The following is a 25,824-nucleotide window of genomic DNA, read 5'->3' on the forward strand; positions in this document are numbered from 1 at the left end:
GGCCATGGTGGGTGTGGTCTAGTCATCGTCCTGCACCATGGTGGGGACGGGGGTGTTTTTCCCCTTCCCAGACTCCAGAGGTTTTCCTTGAGTCTCTGGGAGGATGAAAATGGCCTCCCCGAATTCTGGAGGCTCCCTGGAAGCCCGAAACTTCCAGGAGCCCCATTTTTCACCCTCCCCGAGCCTCCACATGTGCCATGCGCTTACCTGCATCCAAAACAGCTGTGTGGAGACTCCTGGGAGGGTTGGAGTGGGGTGGGCAGGGCCAGCCAGAAGTGAGATTTGGCGGTTCTCTAAACTTAGCTAGAGGATCTCCTGAACTCCTGCGAAACCCCAGCAGCCCATCCCTGACTTATGTCCTGGAAGCTTGATTATTTTGCCAGATTCAAATATTGCTATTAGTTTTTTATAACATTAATAAATACAAGGAAATAAGCATTTTATTACTTTCAATTTTAATTAAATTAAAGCTTACACCAAATAAAGTTCAGTTTTCTCTCTGCTCTCACCTACTTTCTGAATTTGGCTATGCCCACTTCTTGGAATGAAGCTCTTTGAAGGGCTCCTAAAGGCCAGGGTTGCTTATGCTGAAGAAGTTGCATGCTCAACTTATTTGATAGTAAATTCCTCAGGTCTTGTACATTTTTGTTCTCTCCATAGACCTTCTTTACATTTTTTCTCTTTTCAGGTTACTCCATTCTTATAATACAACAGTTCAAAGTTAACTTTATTAAACCCAGTGAACTATTTTTAATGTTGCTTAGCAGAAACATTAGACATACTACAATTTCATAGTTTACATCAGTTTAATATGTGTTAACAGTTTCACAATGCATAATACTGCCCATGTTTCTAAAGGAAACTCTTACTATGAGATGCCATGATTCCGACTACCATGGTAGCATTTCTGCGAACAGTGGGATCTTCATGTGTAACTAATTTAAATAAAGGTTCTAATGCTCCAAGTTCAAGAAGTGTCAGCTTGTTTTCTTCACCTAAAAACAATTGTTAATTATATTTAATTTCAAATTTCTCTAATAATCATTATAACTTAGTAAGCTTTCGATTTAACAGATCGATGGGGGAAAGTGTTCATAAAACAAAATGAAAAAAAACAACAACTATTAAACCTGAATATATTTTACACAAGTCTTTTAGATATTTTATGCACTTTATGTAAGTGTAAAAGGCATATGGGATTTTATACATGTGCAGAATCATGCTCTTGTAGACAGGTTTTGTCCATTGCTACTTAGTTTGTCCAATAAACTCCTTAAAATCAAGATTTACTGTAACAATAGCAGTAACTGTAGAAGAAGAAGAAAATAACAATATCAAAGGATGAACTACCTTGAAACAGAAAAATGTTACATGTGTCTGTCAAGGTCACATTTTTTTTCACTGCAATGAACCAGCAGTAACCTAGCTAAGGCACAAAGATGATAATCATAATAGTAATGAACATGAACAATAGTAATTAATAATAAGATGAAGAAATAATGGACACCTAGTCCTAGTTGCTGCAAGAAGATTACATAGACTGATTACAAACAAATAGCATGACAAAGTAGCAACAACTGTGCATTGAAATCTCTGCAAGAAATATCATTTGCCTGTAAGCAACAATTACTGGGACCACAAAATAGACAAAGTAATAGAAAATGGAGAAACTAAACTGCTCTGGGATTTTCAAATTCAAACAGATGAGTATCTGCTATGTAACATTCTAGATTTAACAACTGTCAATAAAAAAGACAAAATAGTCTGGAGAGTGGTTGTTCAGTACCTAGAAACAGTAGAATAGAAAGAGAATAGCAATAGCAATAGCACTTCGACTTATATACCGCTTCACAGTGCTTTACAGCCCTCTCTAAGCAGTTTACAGAGTCAGCATATTGCCCCCAACAATTTGGGTCCTCGCTTTGCCCACCTTGGAAGGATGGAAGGCTGAGTCAAAGATTTTCAAAAAAGAAGCAGAGCAAAAGAAAGAAAAGATAATATAGGTGACTTGGGTGCAAAAAAATCATCACCAGTCAATTGCAAAAGGCACTTTTATTTGGAACAATAAAATGATATGTTTAACACCATCATACAATAGCATCTCCCTGTTCTAAGTCAATAGATGGACAAAAATGCCAGTCTAAACATCTAGCTGACTGAATTACAAACTATAATATGTTTTACTTGGCAATAGCTTACACCTTGCAATGATAGCTTTAGCACCATCAACAACAATATAGAGGGCCAATTTGGTTTAGTGGTTAAGCCACTAGGATAGAAATAGGAAAACCATAAAATCCCACTTTAGGAAAGGAAGCCATCTGGGTGACTTTGAGTCTGTCACTTTCACTTAACCCAATGCATCCCACAGGATTCTTTTTGTGGAGAAAATGAGGAAAGGGTATTAGATATGTTCTAATGTTCACAATTAGAAATGTTTTATTCATAAAAATAATAAAGTGGGACATAAGCTAACAAACAAATAAACATGTGCCTATCCCAGATCCTTAAAAAGGACTCAATGTGGATAGAAATGGCAGATTAAGTCTAAACATCTGGCTGAATGTGCAACTAACCATAATAAATTGATTAGATTTTCCTTGCTGTTCTTTATCTGGAAGAGTTTGCTTATATGTCAGAAGCTCCCATAACATAGCTTTATATTACACTATGTAACTCTATATATTGTCTTGCATAGTGCTGGCATTTAAATATTAAACAAATAGGAATTATTCATATAAATATTTAGTAATTAATAAACAGGTGGAACATGATAAAAGAACAAACCTTTTAATGCAAATCTATACAGAGCTTCACATGCTTTATATAGCACTTCCTCTTCAGGAGAACTGAGCATCAGTACCACTGTTGCAGCTTTTTTGCTTTCAACTGACAAAGGATCGAACTAGAGAACCAATAGTAAGGATATTAATATAAGACGGTGTTATAAAGTTCAGTGCCATATATATTTTCTGATAAATATAAGGCAACCATTGAACATATCTTTTGAATTACAGTATATAATAATATACTTACATACCAGTAAATACTATACTTAAAAAAATATCTTACAGGAAGGATTCAATTGTTTGTAACTTTAACAGCAACTTAATGGCTTATAAGAAGGTTCCATTTTCCTTTCCCTTATTCTCCATGCAAGGAGATTTTGGAAATAGAAGACCGAAATGCATGCTTGCAGTGGGCTATTGAAATGTGATTGGACTTGGCCACAAATAGCCTAACTCTAAAATATGGATGAAAAGGAGATGAACAATAATTATACCCCAAAAAAGGACAGATGGAATTCAAATCCCACAAATTCAACATTTAGCTTAGAAATTTCCTCCAAACTGCCTCTTTCTCCTACTCATAGGAAATCCACGGAGCACATATAATACGAGTTTTGGAAATTGTAATGATATACATCAATCAGTAATTCTGAAAAAGAGATGGCGATGAAATGGACTCTATGACAAATTAATTCTAAGATTTTGAGATCAGTAAGTTTTTTTAAAAAAAAACAAGAACATTTGTTGCTGATCTGGCTATAGGCAACAAACCTAGCAAGAAAGCACTTACAGATTTGATCAAACATAAAAAATTCAATTATAAAATACCATGAACATAGACAATTTTTACTAAAATACATCATAATATATTTTACCCAAGTAATTCTCTGCATCCTACATAAAGGGTCAGAAAAGCCAAATATAACAGCATTGTACATGATTCAGTGAAAAGCCCTGCTCAGTGTACTAAAAACAGGTTACTAGGGATGCAAAAAGTCTGAAGAAGAAAGGAAAAGAAATAGTACAGGAAAAATGCAATTGTATTACAAAACCCTGCAGTGCACTTTTATGTGGAATCCATGGGCCAGACTGATCAGATCAACTCAAAAAGAACATTCCTATCAAGTGGCAAAAAGGATATCAAGCATGACAACTCAGATGACAGAAATTCTCAGAAGTTTTCATTTGAAAACTCCTATTTGTACCAGTAATAATAGCCTCAAAGGAAACAAGAAATAATGGAATCAGATGGATAGGCTGAACAGGCTATACAATTTTCTTTTCTTTTTTTTAATGATATAAAGTTCAGATATGCTACATAAGTGAATCATAGTGTCATAGAGCTGAAGAGCTATTTAGGCCACCAGGTCCAACCCCCTGTTCAGTGCAGAAATCCAAATTAAGCAACCCCAACAAATGGTTGTGGAGCTACCACTTAACTAAAGCTAGGAAAGGAAAACTCACACTCTCCTTTGGTAGTTGAGTCCTTTGTTGAATCGCTCTTACTGATAGGAGGTACTGCCTTTGTGCATTTATGACCATTATTCTGTACAATGGGACAACAGAAAATAGGATTTGACCTAATTCTGTGTTACATATCTTCAGTTGTCTTATCTCAAGGCAAAACCTCCCTAATTTTCTTGCTATGTCCTTGTTAGAGTTAGCTTCAGTCCCTCAATTATCATCAGTGCCTTTCTCTAGACTTGTTTCAATTTGTATGCCAGAATTGGATATAAAATTCAAGGTTTGGATCTAACTGGTACAGAATATAGTAGACCTATTATATCTCATGATCCAGAGACTAGATTTATTGTGATTTAGCCTGTAATTGCATTTATCTTGATCCCAACTAATGTACACCTTGAGTTTGTCTCATAGCCGATGGATTTTGATTTAGATCTTGAGGAACTTTGCAATAGTCAAATCACTAGATATGTATAGAATTGAAGACAAAAGAAATATAGAGGCCAACAATAAACAAATATATTAGGGCTACAGTAATTATGAAAATACAACGAAACTGGATTTTAAAGAATATAGAGTACAGCTTGTAGAAAATAGATAATTAAATTATAGATTTACTAGTAAGATATTAATTTCTAAAATAGATGAAAGCATTTATAATTGTACAATTCCCTTTTCTTTGTAAGCTTTCTTTGTAATGTTTAGTCTTGTTTGGTATTGAAGGGAGATAAAAATAATCAACTGTCCAAGTTTCTGATGCTTTATGTCAATCTGATTATCTGTATACAGAAAAGAATCTGCAATAGCCAATCCTTCTCTTCTCACTCTATGAAGCTGACAACATCTACCAACCCACAATGAAACAGAATGGTAGATAATAACTACGAGCAGTGTGATAGCCTAGTGATAAAGACACTCATCTCTGATTTGGAAGGTTGAGAGTTCAATCCTAAGTAGTGGCAGATCTTTCTCTTTTATGACCCAAAGAAAAAATATCTGCTGCTAACTCCACAGGGGCAGCAGGGTCATCTGGACTGTAAATGCTCAGGTCCAGCCAGTCAACCTGACTCTACCCCAAATTAAGGGACTATAGGCTGTAAAAAGGAAAAAAAAATCTTACAAGCAGCTTTTGTTAAAACCCAAATGGAAGTATTTTCTGAGTCTGGGGATCAGACACATTGTTTTACATTGGTTCAAATCCTTCCTCAACAGCTGGTTCCACTGTGAGGTAACTGGGGAGGAGAAATTGACCCAGTGATACTCCTCTGTGAGATGCCACAAACATTAGTATTCATCTCCTTTTATTTATAATCAATATGAAGCTGCTGGGGGAGATCATCCAGCAGCTCAGGATCCAGTATCGATATACTGATAATACCCAACTATAACCAATCCTGGCCTCACTGGAGATGGTTCCAAAATCTTGTCTCAGTGTCTGAAAGCTAGGAATGTCTAGTACTGAAGCTTGGAATGTATTTTCCCATGATCAGGTCAGCCCTCTGAACAGTCTGCTGGAGATTTTAACATTATTAGCTTTCCAATTTACTAGATCTGCCTGCATGACATACATCCAGATCATGGACAAAGTTTTACCATAAGCTATCACCATAACTTGGTTTGTTACTTACCCCAAAATGATACTATTTATATTACTATGGTATAGCATATATTTTATCATTTTGACAAAAGCTTCTGATTCAATAGATACTAGATTCAAATGCACCTGATATGATGCACTTTTTAAACAAGTATTACATAATAAGTATTTAAAAGGCTGGATGATACTTAGAAGTAATATGATTCTTCTGAATACCTCATTTGAATAATCAATTAAAATAATGTATGTAATTGAGCATAAAAGATACAGGATAAAATGTATTTACTAATAAATATACTGTAATCATTCATGCTACAAGCATTCTACAAGATGTCTCCACACAACTGCATGTTTGAAAAAAAAACCACTGTATTTAAATACAGTTGATAGGTGGAAAGGAATATAAATTATATGAATAATAAACAAGACAGCATTGTGAAGTTCATTTCCACAGGGTTTTTTTTAATAATGAAAAAGAGCAATGTATTACCAGGTGATTTGTTACTGAAATTTAAGCCTATATAGATTGAGTATTAAAATTGTTTGTACCTCAACATGATATGCTAACCAGCCAGTTTGGGTTTATTCAACAAATCAATAAAGGCTTAGGACAAGATGTAAACTCTTATACTATTGTACTGAATCATATTTAGTGATGTAAACAGTCTTACTGCTATCAGTTAAATCCTAATACATATTTTCTTCCTTAATGGACTTTTGATGAAACAACAATGGGAAAACAAAAGAAATCTAACAATGGAACACAACAACATCTGAAATTCTTGAATAGGGAAATTCTAGAGTAGGGAAATATTAAAAGCCTGGCATATTTTGAGTAGAACTCTATCTCTACTTAAGATTTTGTTTTTCTTTTGTATCCACATTTTTTATTCTTTTTTTCTTCTTGGATACCAACTAATAGTCCAATTTGGCCATGTTGGGGATTGAAACATGTCCATGAAAAAGAGCTAAATGGAACTGAACAGCCAGTCTATGCTTCAGACAAAAGTAATGAATTACTAATTACTATTCTTCAAGGGGAAAAACCAGGAAAGTCCTTTTATTGCAAGACACAATACAGGATGAACTTGCACACAAAGGATTAGCTAAGTGAAAAAATCCTAATAAATCTCTACAGATGAAGTGAGAATATTTAAATCTTGCTCATTCTTTCAATGAATATTAGAAGCAAGGTCTATAAAGAACCAGTGTCAATGAAGAAGAATATTTGTAGCTCGGGTTGAAATGAGGGGTCCTTGGATGCTCTCTGAGCCTGCTTGTATTTTTGCAGATGTTTCTTTTGAAGATGTAATGTTCATTATGTTTTGCAGACATAAGGAACATTTTTGTAAGAAAACAGTTTAGAGAACGCCAAGGATCCCCTGAAAGAAAAAAATATCTTCTACTGTTAATCCTAGCAATTTAGCAAAGCTATGAACACAATATCTTTACAAAACCTACACTTGCAACAAATCTGTTGAGATCCTCTTCTAGAACATATAAAATTCATAATTAAAAAATACAGATTAAAAAAAACACACCTCCCATAAATCAGCAGCTGGACATTGGATGATAAAAATATAGATAACAGAAAAAGAAGTATTTTGTGTGCAGTTATCTCTTTTAAAATACAAAATAATATGGAAGACTGACATTTCACAACTTGATGCCCTGCCTTACAGACAGAATACGCTATTCTTCATGAAATCAATGTGATTTTCCCCTTGCTTTTTAAACATAAAGACCATGAAGACGGAATATGGTTATGTTTGTATGGTATTTTTAGAAATCAAAGGGAAGTAAGTAGGAGTAAAAGACTAAAGAAAACTAAAACTGAATATTGTAATTGTGAAACATTTTTATGAGTACTGCTTTATAAACTTACCACATCCTTTGGAGGAGGCTCAACTTCCTTTTTTATCTTTTTACCCATTCTAAAAACAAACAGAACAGCAGGAATAGTCAGTGAATAGCCAGTGAGTACATTTTATATTTTTAATTGAATTCATACCATATATAAAAACATTGCTATAAAGTAATGAAAAATTCCTAGATTAACAAGATCTGTACATTCAAGTTAGGAAATAGCACTGGGTATTTTATACACATTTTAAAAACCCAGAGTGTACCTTTTCTAACTCTACTCACTAAACACTAGAGTATCCATATCTCTTGAGTTGAGCTCAGAAATATTTGCAATTGTTTTCTTCCAGGATGATTTGTTTTGTTTTGTTTAAAAAAATAAACTTTCCAATCTAATCTACAGTCCAGCAATTTTCTAGGTATCTCAATTTCAAATAATAATCAGGTCTGATCCTATTTAGCGTTTAAGAGAAGCCAGAACTACTACCTCCTCTCACCATGACTAAACAGGTTGTGTGTGTGTGTGTGTGTGTGTGTGTGTGTGTGCATGTGTGTGCGTGTGTCTGTGTGTTTGCTTATTATATTTTTCTAATGTTGCTTTCATTATTAGATTTATTTCAGTAAATATTCATGTTTAATTACAGGCCTATGTGAATTCACACAAACCTACCTGCACTTTTAGCATCAATATAGCACATTAATCACAGCCCAGGCAAAGCTGAAAAAGTAAACATCCTGATAATTATGATACACAGACTTCTGCAAATCATTTAATGTGGCCCTCTCTGAGTCGGTTTCTTACTACTACAAATCTATCAGATGTTTTGTGTGCTATTTCAGGTGTCCATGCTGGTCATTGACCAAAATAAAGATAGACTGATTGATTTTTCATGGTGTTTTGACATAGCATTGATTAAAATAACAACAATTTTCACTTTTTATTTGCCCTTAGATAGGTAACTATAATTTCCTGAGTTTGCTCACTCATAAATTATCAACTAGATATGAAAAAATGAATATTCTGCTTCTGAAAAATATGGATTTATGTAACTCTAAGAGTGGAAAATTGAAATTACAATTATGTAAAGACACTTAATTTAAAATTGTACAACTGAATTATCCAGACTGCCAATCTTTTGTTCCTATTTATATGTGAATTTAATAAGCATCTAACACATCAATATGAACTGGTTAGACATTTAGTTTATAAAAGATAAGATGTAAGGTGATACGGTAGTGATAGAAAATCAAATTTTTACTTCATAATTTTGTTAAGAAGATTGAATCATATTCTTTCTAAATATGCTCCACAGCTAAATCATACAAAAGATTTCCCCAAAACTTTCAAATTTAATAACTATTGAAAGGCATTAATATCTGTGGAGCAAACATTAATACATTAAATCATCTCAAAAGCCATGGGATTAATCAGCTTTTGATTTTACTTATAACTGCAGTGCTTTTAACTAATGATCCAAATAAATTCCCTTGGCGCCCCCCCCCCCAATTCACTTTGCTGGCTGAGGAATTCTGGGAGTTGAAGTCCACAAATCTTAAAGTTGCCAAGGTTGGAGACCCGTGGCCTAGAGGAAGCCGTGTCAGTTTTTATCAGGTATGCAGGAAATAAATAGTCCTGCAAATAATTTAAAAAAGATATTTATCAAGCAGTACTTTGAAGGTAATAATCATAATGTCGAATTGCATCTGGAAGCCTACATGCAACCACTATAACTCATGAAGTAACCATGTTACATGTGCATACCTAATATAAACATAATTACTTATGCTGCTGCTTTCTGAAGTCTTCAAAGACAATTCCATGTAGAATATATTGTAACAATCCAGAGGTATATGGATTATGAGTATTATCTTTCAACCCAGCAATGGGTGAAACTAGTGCACAAGATTTGTGTGAAAGCTGTTCAGGCCATGGTTTTCACTTATTCTTCTAGCAACTGTTGTCAGCCATCAAGGACACCACATTGTTCACTGGGTCTCTTTAGGGAAGTGAGTGAATTCCATACAAAATAGATGGAAAATCTCCAGATTCACAAGGCTTCAAAATTCATAGCCGCTCAGTGTTGATACTGTTTAGCTAGAGATACTTATCTTAACTCATGCCAATGGATGGCCCAGTAGCCTCATTAAACAGATATTAAACAATAGGAGGAAAACAAGAAATATACCATTCCATGGATTATCCCAATTTCTTTCCTGCCGTGGATTATCCACAACCATGATCAGTATCTTCTCAATATTCTACCTAGGCCTAAAACCCAGATGATTCCATTAACTGGTTTCCCACCAATCTGTCTAAAACTGTCTGATCATTTTATCCACAACCTTTTCCAAAAAAAAAAAGAAGGTTGGAATTGGATTGGAAATTGTCCAAATCATTGGAGCCACAAATGGCTTCTCCAGAAGGGTTCAAACCACAGCCTCTTTAAGCAAAAATGAAATCAGTCCTCACTCAAGGATAAATATACCATCACCTGAATCCCAACACACACCACTTCTTGATCAACCACCAAAGGTATGGGTTTTATAGACAGATACTTCCATTCATAGCTCTCATGATCTTCTCCACTTTCTAAGACCAATGTTTGAAATGCTTTGCAAAGTTTCATGGGAAGGCCATAACTTAGCTGCACAGGAACTGCACAGCTACAGTCTCAGCTCTGAGTGAAGAGGTTTTATTCAATAGATACTTCAAAAGATATAATAATCCTTCAAATGATCTTCTGGCCCAAATCTCCATAGGAGAAATGGCTTATCTTAAATCAGGAGTGGACAATTAATTGCCCCTCCCTTTACTGTCCCTTTCCTGCTCAATGGGTACATGTCAGACAGGGACAGTTACAGTTTCACATGTGGCCGGTGGACTGTAAAGTGCAATTCGTCCATAAAATAACAATGGAAAAAATACCTCAGGGTTTGATTGCTTTTCTGTTTGCTTTTTTTGTATAGCATAATTACCATGGTGTAATTATTAATAATAGCATTTACCTATATTTGGTTACATTTGCTTTTCATGATTCAACATCATTACAGGCATTTCTTTTGCTAGCCCCCAGTTCCTCATACCCAAATGAAAAACAATAAATATTTTTGTCATCTCCTGTCCAAGAGAACCAACCACTGCCCTTTAAAAACATTAAACATACATCAAGGCCCAACTTCATCTGGTACTATAGATATAAATAATAGAAAGCACTGACAGTAGTGGGAGCAGGAAGCTGAAAGTTCACTTCTAATGGTACCACATGAAGAAAGCAAGATGGCCACTGTTTAAGCTGATGAACTCTGCAGTAGCTAGCAACATGGCCATTGATGTTGATCCTGTTCCCATTGCTGTTTCCTCGTGACACCCATTTGCTCCAGGCCCTTGGGAACACAGGGAGGAAACAGGAGTTTTGCAAAAAGAATGCCTCAGCCTAGAGAATGGGGGAAGCATGACAAAAGTGACTCTAACTTAATTATAGTAGGTATAGATTGATCTGGAAAACAGCTTTAGCAAACTTTCAGTATTCTATACTTTACCTTACTAGCCATAATTTTTTTTTTCCAGAAAGGCAACTAATTCTTGTTTCTTGAATTTGTCTGCCTCTCTAAGGGCTTGGCTACCAAGATTCTCAAAAACTGCCAGCAGATCTAACAATATCAGAAAACCCTCAGCACTATCAGCAGCTGCAGAAATTCATGTGACCACTAGATGGAAATAAAGAAATTCAGGAAATTTTAACTGTTTGTTGCCATTTAATATATTGATATATATGTTAATTGACAACAAATAGCAACTTCCCAAAAAAGGGGAGTCACTCTCCATTCATTAGGGCCATCCCTCAATGTAGCCCAGCATTTCCCAGTCTTTTTGACCTCAAGTTGGCAGCAAAATAATACAGAAAATTCTTAACTCCTTACTAACAACTAGCAGACACCTGGATTTTTTGTTTTTGTTTTGCAATCCAGATAGGGTAACCCTAAAGTAAAATTTTCAACTGCTAACTCTTTGCTTAAATCAGAGAATCCAAAAGAACTAGTGAATAATTCATTTAATCAGAGGCAGCCTAAGAGGGAAGTGCCTAAAGTAAAAACATAACTAGCTGTTAACATTAGGTGGATGACCAGCTGAAATATAGAAGTACTACTTTCCTTATCTTTCATCAATTTCTGAAAACACATATCATAGAAGGAAAAAGTTCTAAAGCTGTAGGAACTGCAGTTAGCAAACTTAAAAGTGAAAGCAATACCAGATGTGTAACTTAACTTACTCAAGGAATTAGAGGTCAGTTCTGAGGGCAATTACCTCCTCTGGAGAACAGACAGTAAAATAAGGATGTAACATGAGCTACAGAGCTACATTGCTGTGATCATTTAGGAAGCCAACAGCTCCTTTCCCCAGGATTGATTACAGTACTGCCTTTAGAATCTTTGATTGCTTTCAATCCTTTTTAGGAATATGAAAAATTATTTGGCAAAGTAATAACAAGTGTCATTGACTAGCTGGTTTTATCTTATTCTTCAGTTAAATTTGAATTATAGGAACTGCTCAAATCTATAATATTAAACTTGTTCTTATTCACTACATCTTAATCTATTATTAGGAATGTAAATAGTTGTTTCCCTACAAAGAAATCACTGAAGAATTTGTATCTTGGTTTAAGGTTTTTATATTTGTATACATTAATATATAATCTTTTAGATTATATAGAATTAAGAACTAGTTAAAAAAAAATCCTTTTCTATCAGAAAGAAGAAAGAAGTTTCTCCAAAGACCAAAGTAAGTCTCTGCTTCTTTCTCATCCCAGAGAAAACTTACTCTTAAGTATATCCATCTCACTTGTCCCTTTCTGTTAACTTATCTCAGGAAGAAAAAAAAAATCATCCCAGCTCCTATTGCAAAAACACAACCAGAATGTTGCTAGCCATACGCTTTATATTTGAATCACTGAAATATAATCACAGCGATTAAGTGTTCTCATTAGGTCTCAAAAATTACAGAATAGGAAAAAATCCTTAGAAGTAATTAACACTAAACCTCAATAACCATTACAATATTCCGTCAGTAGTTTCAAGTCCAGGGCTTCTTTGAACTTAGTTAGGTTTGCTGTCAACATATATCTTAGCAATTAGCATGTGCATTTTCTACCAATATATTAAAGCTAGCATTGGATAGTCACATTAAAAAGTTTCAATTCATCATTAAATATTCAATTCGGCAGCATCTAAAAACAGTTTAAAAATACAAATTGGTGCTCACAACTGTACAACCCTTTGTGCAACATTAATATAAAAGAGACGGGGTTTCAGCATAGACAACTGATGAATTATATATGATCTAACAAAAGGCCAAGGATTAAATTCAGGAAGACAAATTGGTCTAGCAATTCCAAAATTTTGGAAATCAGACATGAAATATCTATAGCAGTCTTGCTTGTTAATAATGTATTAGAATATATTAGCCAAATGATATTGTATATTTGCTGGTTATTCAAGATCTGTTACTTATCCACATGCAATTTGTTACATTACTTTTTTCTCCCTTTTTCAATATACTTTAAAATTTGTATTTGATCAGTATTATTTATTTTCCTTTTTAAAACTTTTAATTTATATATATCTTTAAAAATATATTTGATTTTCCACTGGCAAATGTGGAGGGAGAGGGAAGAAGCAGTCTTAATGCCACTTGTTAATTCTATAAAAAAACTGGGATATAAATCATACATATAAATAATATAAAAATATTGGTTTTGTATTATAAATAGCCTAAAAATCTCAAGTCTGTTCCTAAAATGAAATTTAGGAACCCAATCCTGACTAAATGTTTTTTTTTACTGTACTTCATACAATAGTTAGATGCTGTAACTACATATTTATTATATAAAAGTTAATGAAAACAAAAATGGAATATACTACACTCTAAGTTCTGCGGTCAAAGACATCATAATGAAAAATACTGATTCTAGTGAAAAGTATTCTGGTACGACAGGAGGACAGTGCAAACTGTGTCAAACTATCTAAATGAAACATGGTTTCAAACATCTTTCTGCAAAGAACAATAAAATTCTCCTTCCAGAAGACAGAGATTTTAAGAAACGAATTGTTCTAACATGAATTTAAAAGAAACATAACATACCATCTATTCAGTCAGTTAAAGAGATTTTAATATAATAAAGGTTGATATGACCCTGTCATGAAAAGATTAAAATAATTGTGTTCTGATAGATTTTATGTATATTAAATCTCTCTAATAACTTAAAAGATGGTATTCTTAATTTATTTCCATCAACAATTAGCAGAAAATGAAATTTTTCTTGTTCAATATTTACAGTGGAACAAACTTCTAGTGGGGGAAAAAAGGCTAGGAGATTACTTGTACCAAGTAAACGGTTCATCTGTCAGGTTATCTGGTTCAAAAACTAAAAAGACTATTATGCTAAGGGTTTTTTTCTACACGAATATGGTGTCAGACAACCTGCTAATATAAACTTAATGCCAATAAATTACTTAAGATTTGCAAGTATTTTGTTTTAGATTTCTCTTGCATGCTTTCATTTATAACATTTATATGCTGCCATTCACAATCCAAAGTGACTCTGGGAAGCTTTCCTGTTTTGTCCTATTTATTACAAGTGGACCTAATTAGTGGGCCCAATTCTTAATACAATAAAAGTATATCACCTAAAGAGTTAGGCGGTATGAAAGGTTTGTAAAGTACAGAGAGGAAAACAAGAAGAAATAAATAAAGAAAATAAATACGAAGCAATAGTCATGAAAAAAAATATAAGCCTATCAAATTTCTATCAAAAACATTAAAGTGGATTGTGATCAAAATGTAGGATAGTCACAAATATTCTTCAGTTTCTGCCAAGCATTCCCAACTTTTAAAAGATTCTTTAATTAATTAAATTAAATTAAACAAAAAGAAATGGGGAACTACCATATTTCTCCAACAATACGGCCTCCCCCAATAGGAAGTCCCAGCATGTTTTATCGGCATAAAATGAAATTAAGCCCCTTCCCCTAAATTAAGGCCTATATTAAACATGCAAAATGGGGGGAAATGGGGGGTTTGCTGTTAGGAGCGCCATGCCTCGCCACCAACCTCCCTACTGTCACCAAGTACTTTAATGCACACCCAGATATGGTGCTGTCTGCGTTGACCTCGGCGTTGGTGGGGCACTTCGTATTGGGAGACCTTCTGCCACCGTTGCTTTCCCTTCTCCCCGTGCTGCCATGGCGTTTGGAGCAATGCCACGGCGTTTGGCGCAGCCACGTGACATTTGGCGCAGTCACGCGGGGCTGGCCAGGGCTCCTCCCTGCAACTGGAGCCCGGCGGAGACACTCGGCTTCAGGTGCTCCTGTCGCTGCCTTCCCGGGCATCATTCGAAGGCAAAGCCTATTCTTTTAAAAATGACGCCCTACTGCGACAAAGCCTCCCCTGCCTGAGAAGGCAGCCCAACCCCACGTGGGGAGGCGAATCTCCCGGGGCCACAGTGCAGGATGGGCTCACCTCAGGAGAAGCCACCATCCCTGCCTGGCGCCGGGCAGAGCACGAAGACCTTCGCCTGGGGCGCCCAGTGCAGCTGACAGGTGGGCCCTCCTGCCCGGCAGCAGAGCTCTGGCCAAGGCAGCGAGCACCTCCCTGCTGGGCCCTCCACTCATCCTGCCAGGGCTGCGCCAGAGCCGGGCAGGCTGGGCAGAGCCAGGAAAGCGAGCTGCGGGTGCGCGCCTGCCTGTCAAGCGAAAGAGCCAGGCTGAGCTTGGCTTCCGAGGTCTCTCCAGCCCAACCCCGAAGGGGCCACCGGGAGAGGCTGCCCGAGGCAGTGATAGCGCCCACCCATCCGTGGACAGGGAGGCAAGGTGACGGCCCACGCCGCGTCCTCCTCCAAGCTGAGCCCCACCGAGTGAGCGCCTCTGCCCGATGCCCGCGCCGCTGCAGCATTTGGAGCTGCTGGCACATTTGGAGATGCGTGGGGATGGGGACGGGCTGGGTGAGGGGTGGAAAGGACAGGCAGCTTCGGGCTCTTTCCTCTGGACCCGCCGGCCAGGGAAGCAGTGCTGCCATCACCTCACCTCCCTGTCCACGGATGGGTGGGTGCTATCGCTGCCTTGGCCAGAGCTCTGTCACCGGGCAGGAGGGCCCGCCTGTCAGCTACGCTGGGCCTCCCCTCCCTGTCCACAGCCGAGTGTCTCCACCGGGCTTCAGTTGCAGGGAGGAGCCCTGGCTGGCCCCAGATGGCTGCGCCAAACGCCACGTGGCTGTGCCAAACGCCGCGTTGCTGCACCAAATGCTGCGTGGCTCCGCCAAATGCCGTGTGGCTCCGCCAAATGTCACGGCGATGCTCTAAACACTGCGGCGGCACGGGGAGAAAGGAAAGCAATGGTGGCGGAAGGTCTCTCGATACGAAGTGCGCCACCAACGCCGAGGTCAACATCTAAGCTGTCGCTGCCCACCCGCTTGAGGATGCAAGGGGGGATATTAAGTCACCCCCGAAAAGATGGCCTAGCCATTTTTTCAGGGGTCAAAAAAAAATAAGGCCCGGCCTTATTTTGTGAGAAACCTGGTAGCATACAACAAACAAAAAGCTAACCCACAATTATAACCTGCATTTCCAAAAAGGCCTTTAAAACAAACTTTGGGCAGCACAAAATTTTTACAGGAGTTCTTTTTCTCCTTCCGGTAAATAAAATATTTTATGATCAATGTACCTTCAGGGACAAGGACCCTCATTTTGTGAAAGGACCACATACTCTTAGATCTACAAAGGTACCTACTAATCAGCAAAGATTATCCTATTCTTCATTCACTACCCTATATTAATTGCCAAAGTGACAGAGAGTATGGGAAACAGTGAAACATACTGAAGAGAATACTTTTTGGGTGTTGATATGGAAATAAGTTGGCAACATGAACTGATTAGGCATAATGACCTAATGAGAATCATTACACAAAAATTCAATTATTTATTGTAGCTACCCTTCCTTTTCTTTTCTATTTTCTCCCCGTGATCTTTGATGATAACCCATTAAGGAATACCATTTGATATTGTTCTGTAAACTCCCCCCTCCCCGGCTGCCACCTTTGGGCTCAGTCTTTTATTGGCATGTCAGGGGTTGCACTGCAAAAGTAGGTGTGGTCTGAGAAAAAAAATAGCATTGGCTTATTTTTGCATTTGATCACTCCCTAGATATTTAATAATTTTCTCTTTTGTTGTGATCTGGGGACTATATTTAAAACTTCTGACAAGTGTATGTAGACTTGGGACTTCAGGTTGCATATTTCTGTTGTATAAAATGCTAAAATGTAAATGACATTTTATAAACATACATATGCTCATGGATATTCCCACAACATATATATTTATATATGGTATCTAATACAAAATAACACATTCAGAGAAAACTATCAAATCAATGTTCTTCCTAAAAATCAGAATATTTTGACAAGTGAACAAAACAATTTGTATCTTTTAGATCATTGGGCAGTTGGCATGCAACATATTCCAGGTTAAACCTTTCTCAGTATTTCTGATGACAAGGTTCAGAAAATCTCTTTATGATCTGATGTTTCAAAAACATGACTACTGCTGAATCAGCCTATAATGAATTTAGCATAAAATAGCAATATATGCTTTATTTGATAGTTTTTGTTATTGGCATTCCAATTCCATATTTATTACTCTCATAAATTAACTAGCATTAAAAATAGCATTTGACAAATGTGGCATCTCTGCATTAGTAGTGCAGATTCTTGTGCTTTAGTCTGCACTGCTAATAGGTGCATCCAATTCTAACCCCTTTAAAAACTGTCTTTGGGGATCCCTTTCAAAGTCTCAAGGGATAATGTTGACAGCATGAAACTCTAGCTATGCTGACCTCAACTGATTTATTATGAACTGGAAAAATGTACACTTCAGAAAGGCATTACTTTCTTAATCCCTTGAAATCCTCCTACATAAGTCAGTATCCTCCTGCTGCTTTCACCACATAGTACTGGCTAAGTTGCTGTTCTTTAAATCCAAACTCAATATGCTGCTAAATGTTCTTAGACAGACAAACATTTTAGCTATTGCTTGCTGTCTGTTATTTTGGCAGGGAGAGGTAAACATACATTTAAAAAAAGCAATCTAAGATGCCAACCAAAACAACAACAAAGCAACTCAATTTCAGTTATTATAACTGTAAGCAAAATTGACTCACGTTTATAGAACCATTTATTGGATAAGAACACATACTGCAGTAAGCCCCAGTTTGCGAAATAAAATATGACTTGCTTTGTACATAATTATAAGTTGTAAGCCATGATTTACAAAACGGGAATGCCTGGGTTCATACAGTACAATTTGTTATGGTCTCATTTGCATTATATATGAATGCAAGAAATCTTCATTTGTTGTCTTAAATGTGAAATTATATAAGATGAAAGAGATAAGTATTTCATTGCAGGAAAAGTATTTTAATACAAATAGCAAAGGCAGGTCTATTATTAAATGTAGTAGATATTACAGTATAGTAATGGTGGATTTTAGGGGAGACTTTCTATTTTATCCCCCTCTTTCTATGTATATTCAACAGTAGGATTTCAGTAACACAGTCCTTCAAGTTTTGGGGTTCTATAATCTTCCATGACCTAAAACGGACACTTAATATCAGAACCATCATTAAAACAGCACAGCAAAGAATATTTTTCCTGAATCAGCTCAGGAAGTTCAAACTGCCCCAGGAGCTGTTGATACTGTTTTATAGAGGAATTACTGAATGTGTCATTTGTACTTCTATAAATGTCTGGTTTGGTACAGCAACCAAACAGGACAGATAAAGATTCCTATGGATAGTCACTGCTGAAAAAATCACTACAACTAGCCTTCCTTCTATAGCAGAACTATTTATTGTGCGGGCCAGGAGGAAGACTAACAAGATATCTGCAGATCTCCCACATCTTGGGTACAAAGTGTTTCAACTCCTCCGCTTAGGTTGGCACTATAGAGTATTATATGCCAAGACAAGTAGACACAGGGACAGTTTTTTTCTCATGCCATCACTCTGCTGAATTCCAAATTCTCACTGTTGACAAAACAGTGATTACTAATGTGTATGCATATTAACCTATAGTGTGTAGCTGTAGTATCCATTTATTACCTCTTATTAACCTTTCTACTGGTTGCATACTTTTAATATTATTATTCTTCACACAGGCAGGTACATGGGAAGAAGATGTGGATGTTTGATGATATTACACATATCATTGCAGGATGTAAGCTGTTTTGAGTAAAGCCATCTTTTATAGTTGACCTGTGGTGAATTGATCAATGTCAATGATGTTAAAGTGGTGCTCCAGTTGTTCTGGAATTACACCTAAGTTATCTATGTCTATTGATACTACTTTTCCATTCTTTTATCACAGTTGTTCCATTTCTATTTGCAGATCTTTGTATTTTGTTTTCTTCTCCATTTCTTTCTTTTCTATTCTGCTGTCTCCAGATACTGCCATGTTCACTATCCAGACTTTTTTGTCCTCCTTAGTTGTTAAATCTGGGGTGTTATATGGTAGGTACCTGTTTCTTTGAATTCTAAAGCCTCACAGAAATTTACCATATTTTTTGCTCCAATAAGACACACTATTTCCCCCCACCCCCCAAAGTGGTTGGAAATGTCTGTGCATCAGTGCTGGTCATTTGATGAATAGCAGTGGGCCGCGGTGGTGGGGTCCTTTTACAGTGCTGAACCCTGCCTCTTCTGTCTTTGTCATTGCCCGCATCTTCTGTCTCTTTTTTGCAGTGCAGGAGTCAATAGGCAGAGCTGGCACATGAGAACACACCTATATGTGGTCTTATCAGGCTCCACCTGATCTTTTTTTTAATTGTTTTCCTCCTCAAAACCTAGGTGCGTCTTATGGTCAGGTGCGTCTTATAGTGTGAAAAATACAGTAGTTTCTTTATTTTCTATAACTTTATTTTATGGTCTGACCAGTTCTTGCTTGCAGGAAAATGATACTTCTTGCAGATCTTCCACTGCACCATTGCCATTTTGTCATGCCCTTGCTTATAATCACTCTGTGCAATCTTGAAGGAGAAACCAGGTAGTACACTGCTTCTTCAACTTCTTTGAATAGGCAGCACTTGCTGCCTGTTGCTGAATTCTCAATGCTGGTTTTGTATGCATTGGTTCTGAACATTTGTTCTTATGCAGCCAGAATTAGTCCCTTGGTCTGTGCCTTCAACTTTCTCACTCTTAGCCATTACCAGGTCTTGTTATTATCTGTTTCCCCTGCTATTTTTATCATATATTGGCCATGTAATACTTTTTCTTCCCATGCCTCCATTCTGTTCTTCATTTGGTCATTCCTGTAGACCAGTTTAGTCTCTTCAGTAGTCAGTAAGCCTTCCTGGTATACTACCTTTAGCGCATCTTCTTCACTGTCTTTCAGATATTCTTCCAAAGCCCCTTTTTCTTCTTCAACCATTTGATATATTTGCAACATCCCACACCCACCTATTTTCTTTAGTAGGTAGAGTCTGTCTAGGTCACTGTGAGGATGAAGGGTGTGATTCATTTGTCATTATTGTTCTGGTCTTCCTATTCACGGCTTTTAGTTCTGCTTGAGTTCAGTCCACTATTCCAGTTTTGTATCTAATTACTTGAATTTCCTAAGCGTTTATTAGTTATTTATTGTTTTGCAAGTACACAAAGTGCTTCTATACTGGTGACAAACTGCCTGTGTGTTTAACCACACTTCCCAAATAAACTATTTTGTTCTGTTCCATTCTTCTTTTTGTATTTTTATTTTATTCAAAAAAAGTTAAAATACAAACTAAAAAAAACCAACAAAGAAAGAAGAAACAGAAAGCAAACAAGACATTGGAAAAATGCATTAAAAAATCAGCACATATATACCATACTATCTCTCCCAGTTGAATACTCTGTTAATATATTACTATAATATTATTTCCACCCCTTGTCAAACAGGCCCCCAAATTTTTAAACTACTTAATCTATTTGCAAATCATTGGCCTGTCATCTATGTATTATATTAATCATAAAATAGTTAACAGGAAACATAATAATAACAAAAGTAAGGTTAAAGTTTTAAAACCCTCTGTTAACAAACTTATTGTTATCAACTCATAGAAAATTTACCAAAGCATCTTATCTATCCCAAATTATCCTAAGAGTAATTCCTGGATCAAATATCCATGTTTGTTTCTTTATACATCTCTTATCAATTGTTGTCTGGTTAAATATAATAAATTCAGTCTCCACAATCAGTCTATCTTCTCAACAAAATCTAGATAAAAATGATTTCCAATTAAGTATGATAAATCCATTTCCCAATCTCCTTGAATCCTCCTAGGGAAAATTTATCAAATTATCACTTCTCCATTCAATCAGGCTTCTGCTGTTGTAAAAGAATGCAGCTTGAACTTCAGAGAAGCATATGCAATTGACTCAGTTAGTTAGTTCTAAGTCTGTACAGTCCATAACTCTTTCCAATGGATCTGCAACTTTCAAATCACATACCTTTTGTGAATCTAATTTATCCAGAGCTACATGTATCTGAATATTTTCCACAGCCATTATCATTTCATCAAACTTTTTAAAAAAGCTTTCAGCTAAAATTTGCATCTTATTAAATGGTCCTTTTCTTGCTTGTCTGTGATCTGATACATTGTTGGCCTGTATAACTTAGCTAGGAAACAAAGAACCTTGAAGCAAAGTGGGGGGGAAATAGGGAAGATATTTTCTGAATATTTCGATCCAAGATTAAAACCAAGGTTAAAAAATAAGCTCCAAATATTTTGCAAATCAATAAAATGCAAAAATCCTGTGGTCAGAGTCTAATATTAATGTAAATCAAATGAAAGCACTTTCACCAACCAAGAACAGAGTTTCCTTATGGAAAACTGAAAGTTATTCAAATAACATAAACCAAAGGAAAAAAGAAAAAAAGAATAACTAGAGTCCAGTAGGGGGTTAAAATAAATCAGCATTCAACCAATCAGTCAACTTTTAAAGATAAAAAACAGAGCAAAACAAAAGATTGAAAAAGTGAAGTTAAAACCCAGAAATGCTTAAGAAAATGAAATTCCAAGAGGAAGGTGGATGACCAGTGACTGTCTAACCACTCCCACAAGGAATTGGAATCTTCAAGATTCTCCTTCCCAGGTAGATCCATGACATCCGAAAGATGTCTTGGTCATTCCTAAGTGCTCCCATTCAAATCCAGGGAGCAGCATTGCCAGAGAAACAGCTTTGGCAAGAAAAGCAGCAGAATGTCAGCAAGAGAGAAACAACTCTTTACTGTTCAGCCACCATTTTGGAAAGGAGCCCTATTCTATTCAAAAATATTATACTTGTTCATTAATTTATTGAGACCATGACACAAAGCTACATACTTCTGTGTTACAAAAGGAAGTCTAAGATTATCAGTTCATTTGAACAAGAAATTAGAATCAGGTATTTCAATCAATCAGACAACAATCAGTTCTGAGTGTGGGAAGTCCCACCTTCCTTAAGTAACAGAATTATAGGTATCTACTCTCAAACTCCAATCTTCACAACACAGGAATGTGGAAATTTACCACCACTGTTGTCCTGTAATATTCCAGGAAGTCTCAAAAAGCCTGGGGGTAATTTCTAAGGAACTAAAGGTCTCTCTTGCTCTGATGAGTGCCAGTTTTGTGAAATCATCATCAAGACAATATTGAACAATAATAGTGAACACTGCAGGCTGAAAAGAGAAAGCTGCCATACTCCAAACGATCATTGCTGCCCATGTATAGTTTGTAATAGTTTATAAATTATGCAGATAAGCCAAAAATCTCTTGCAAAAATGTTCTGTGGACAAATGAAACCAAAACAAAACTTTGTGAAAAGGGTTATGTTTGCTTAAAGGCAAACACTGCATTCCACCATAAGAATTTTATCCCATCTGTGAAACTTGGTCATGGTTTGAGCCTGCTGCTTCTGGATCAGGATGGCTTACCAATATTGAGGGAAATGTGGATTCTTAATTTTACACAAAAATGTTAGGGCATCTCTCCATGAACTGAAGTTTAAGAAAAAGTAGGCATGATATAAATCATATGACCAAAAAAACAGTTAAAGCAGAAAAAAAGTTAGATTACGTTTTGGGTCATTTTGACCATTTTCAAAATATTGAAAATTCAAAAACCTACTGTATATGCCAAGAAAGTAACTTTGATATTTCCCTTTTTCTATTATAATCTTTGATTTACATGGCTTCCTATTTCACATGATTGCTCACATTAATCGATAAAGGCATAAACACTATAAAAACATTAAATAAAATTTAGTCATCAGAACTGCATATAATTTGCATTGTTAAAAAAATTGAGCTTTATTAAAAAAAAATAAAAGAGCTTAATGGAAAATGTATTCTTAGAAGAGGACGTTCTTTTCCCTTCATATAGCCTTTCAATATACTTTCAGTATTTTTCAGTGTTTCAGGGCAGCTGTTTTTCCTTTGTTTTGCATAGCGTGATAGGAAAGACACACCATACAGTAAAATAATTATTTTCTGAGAACAGACAATACTGGGAGACAAAATACAGTAGGAGGATTTCTTTTACTTACAATTTCTTAGCATGCTTACTTTATTAACTGTATAATGAAATACAAAGTGTTCTGTAAAATGTATTTAAAAGATTATAAGACGAAGAAATCTTAACTAAAGCTTATGCAGACACGGCGCACAGCTTTCGCATTACCGAAGGGCTTTTCCTTCCTTCAGATGACTTTTCAACTCAAACCGTCCCCAGAAAGTTCCAGTCAGTCACACAGGAAGATCTGTATCTGCGCTTCTAGGCCGATACACACGTTCCCACGACTCCTCAATACTGGTCTCGCGCTCTTGCGAACGCGTCTCGCTCTGCTTGTCGCTAGGTAACGCTAACCTTAAGGCGCATGCGTAACAGCAGTTTCTAGCGCGTTGAACTACAAAACAGAGTTTCTCCAGGGGGCACAACTTTGCCGTCATAGATCATAGACTTCTATTCATTAGACTCGTATATAGTTAAGAGTTTCCAAGTTCAGATCAGGCACCATTCTTCTCTTTCTGATGGAGTGGAATAATAAAGTGTCATACAAATCACATTAAACGAGCAATTCAGATTTGAAAGACAGATGGGTAAAAAAACTTCCCCCACGCCCTCCACAATTTCGGTTATATATTCCTCAATTCAACTATACTGCTTGAATAGACGCTGGTTATATTTTATACACAAAAGAGCAGCGATTTTTCAATTTGGCAACGTTAAGATGGGTGGATTTTATTTATTTTATTTTTATTTTATTTCTCAATTGCTTATAAGATAATAGGTATAAGTTATAAACATAGTTATGAATACATGGATACATATAAGAAAAATAAAAGAAACAATAGAACAGGGATGGTAGGCACGTTGGTGCGCTTATGCACGCCCTCTATATAAAATTACATATATATATATAAAAGTGTCACGTTGGGAAACATCGGTATAGAGGCAGAACCGTTCACATTCAAAGCTTTCACATGAACAAACAAAAGTTCATAGGATCGTAATTAATGATTTGTTTCCAAATATGGGTAATTAAATAAGGGCACTAAGTTAGGCTTGGAAAGGTCTGAACGGATTTTATTGCGCTTCGATGGATCAAGCCCCAAAATATGAGAGACGTTGCTTCGGAATCTGATCTCTTATTGACTAAATATGATCGCTCCACTTCATAGATCTTGTCTGAGCCGGAAAAATAGATAGATCTGACATGCTTGGAGAGGAAAGATCAAGACCTATCTACTGTATTTCTTATACAAAGACGAGTCCCTCAAAGCTCCAACCGCGCTCGAGTGCTCACTAAGTTTTGATATGTCTATGCTTTCATTGTGTAATTGTTAGCGCATGCGTAGTTAGTCCCAAGGCCTGAATTGGATAAATTGCTCACGCTGGTAATCTTTTTCTGGAGAATCCGGTGTGTCGTTCCCCCTCTCCTCCCCCCGCTTCTTGTGCCACAACTTGGTATTGTGCATTAAGAAACGCGATCCAGTGTTATTTCTTAATGCATTTTCAATTTACTGGAAGAATTATTTCTTCCTTCCCATTCTGAAACACCATTCACACAGCTTGAGTGTTAGCCACCCGAGGAGGAGGGCGGGGAAAGGAGGGGATAATAGTGTAGGGAAAATTCCCATTCCCAATATTAGCAAAATGACGTCCTGATCATTATTACTGCGAAAAAAGAGCCAGAAGAATGGAATGTGGAATAAGGAACAGTTAATCACCAAGCAAACATAGTACAAGTTCCTAACATACAATAGATTAGATTGGATTAGCTTTATTGATTAGCCTATAGGCCATATCAAAATACAAGGTTCAAACACGTATTACCAATAAAATAAAACAATTGTTTTAAAAGAAAAAAAACAATTTAAAATAAGAATAGGATAAAATACAATAATTATAGGATAAAATACAATAATTTAATACATAAATTATGTAAAATAGAATAAAATAAAATTATATTTCTGTACCACACCTACAATCTATCCCAATCAAGCCCACAAATGCCTAACATCACAAGGCAGTAGGTAAATACCAAGAAATGATATGCAACCGTGATGTGTTACCTTTTCCTCAGCAAAATTCAGGAACAAAAAGGAAAGAAGGAAGGAAGGGGGAGCAAGAGGGGAGAGGAAGAGAGGGGAGAAAAAGAAAGGGAGGGAGGGAGGAAGAGGAAGAGAGGGAGGGAGAGAAGGGGAGAGGAGAGGAAAGGGAGGGAAGGAAGGAAGGAAGTTTCTCAATCTGATATACTGTAGATTTATTGGACTATAGTACTACGTCCATTACTTCATGGCATCCTATTTGAAGAGTGCAGTACTGGGGATGCTTCCCCAAATACAGAAAACATAAAAATCATAAAATTGACAATGCAGGAAAGCCTTCAGTGAAGATTTTTTTTGTAACAATGCAACTTGAGCTGCCATGCCAAAACAATTGGAAAACTTAAGCAGAGAGAGAATCCCTCCCCTGTCTTTCTCCAATTTTTATGTGTTCTGCAGGAGTTCTGAAGGGAAACTGTATTTTTGCTCATTTGAATGTGCAGCTTTCA

The 25,824-nt window shown here is 36.4% G+C and overlaps 1 protein-coding gene across 5 annotated transcripts in view; it reads right to left on the reverse strand.

Moving 5' to 3' along the window:
* ARMC3 (armadillo repeat containing 3) overlaps positions 1-23,647 on the reverse strand; it is an 85,984-nt gene extending 62,337 nt beyond the window's left edge. For 2 of the 5 annotated variants that reach the window (XM_087947801.1, XM_087947800.1), the window contains exons 1-4: positions 23,448-23,647; positions 7,736-7,784; positions 2,788-2,905; positions 870-995 (exon numbers count right to left, since the gene is read on the reverse strand). In XM_087947801.1, the coding sequence (XP_087803927.1) occupies positions 870-995; positions 2,788-2,905; positions 7,736-7,783 (292 nt within the window). In that variant the 5' untranslated portion in view covers position 7,784; positions 23,448-23,647. The remainder of the gene's footprint in view (positions 1-869; positions 996-2,787; positions 2,906-7,735; positions 7,785-23,447) is intronic. The other 3 variants (XM_087947804.1, XM_087947802.1, XM_087947803.1) reach the window with 3 other exon arrangements.
* Between the last annotated feature and the right edge of the window lie 2,177 nt (positions 23,648-25,824).

Source organism: Notechis scutatus, chromosome Z (genome assembly GCF_049901735.1).
Source record: "Notechis scutatus isolate UNSWTSFEM ecotype Mainland chromosome Z, rNotScu1.2, whole genome shotgun sequence".
In the NCBI taxonomy this organism is placed as follows: domain Eukaryota; kingdom Metazoa; phylum Chordata; class Lepidosauria; order Squamata; family Elapidae; genus Notechis; species Notechis scutatus.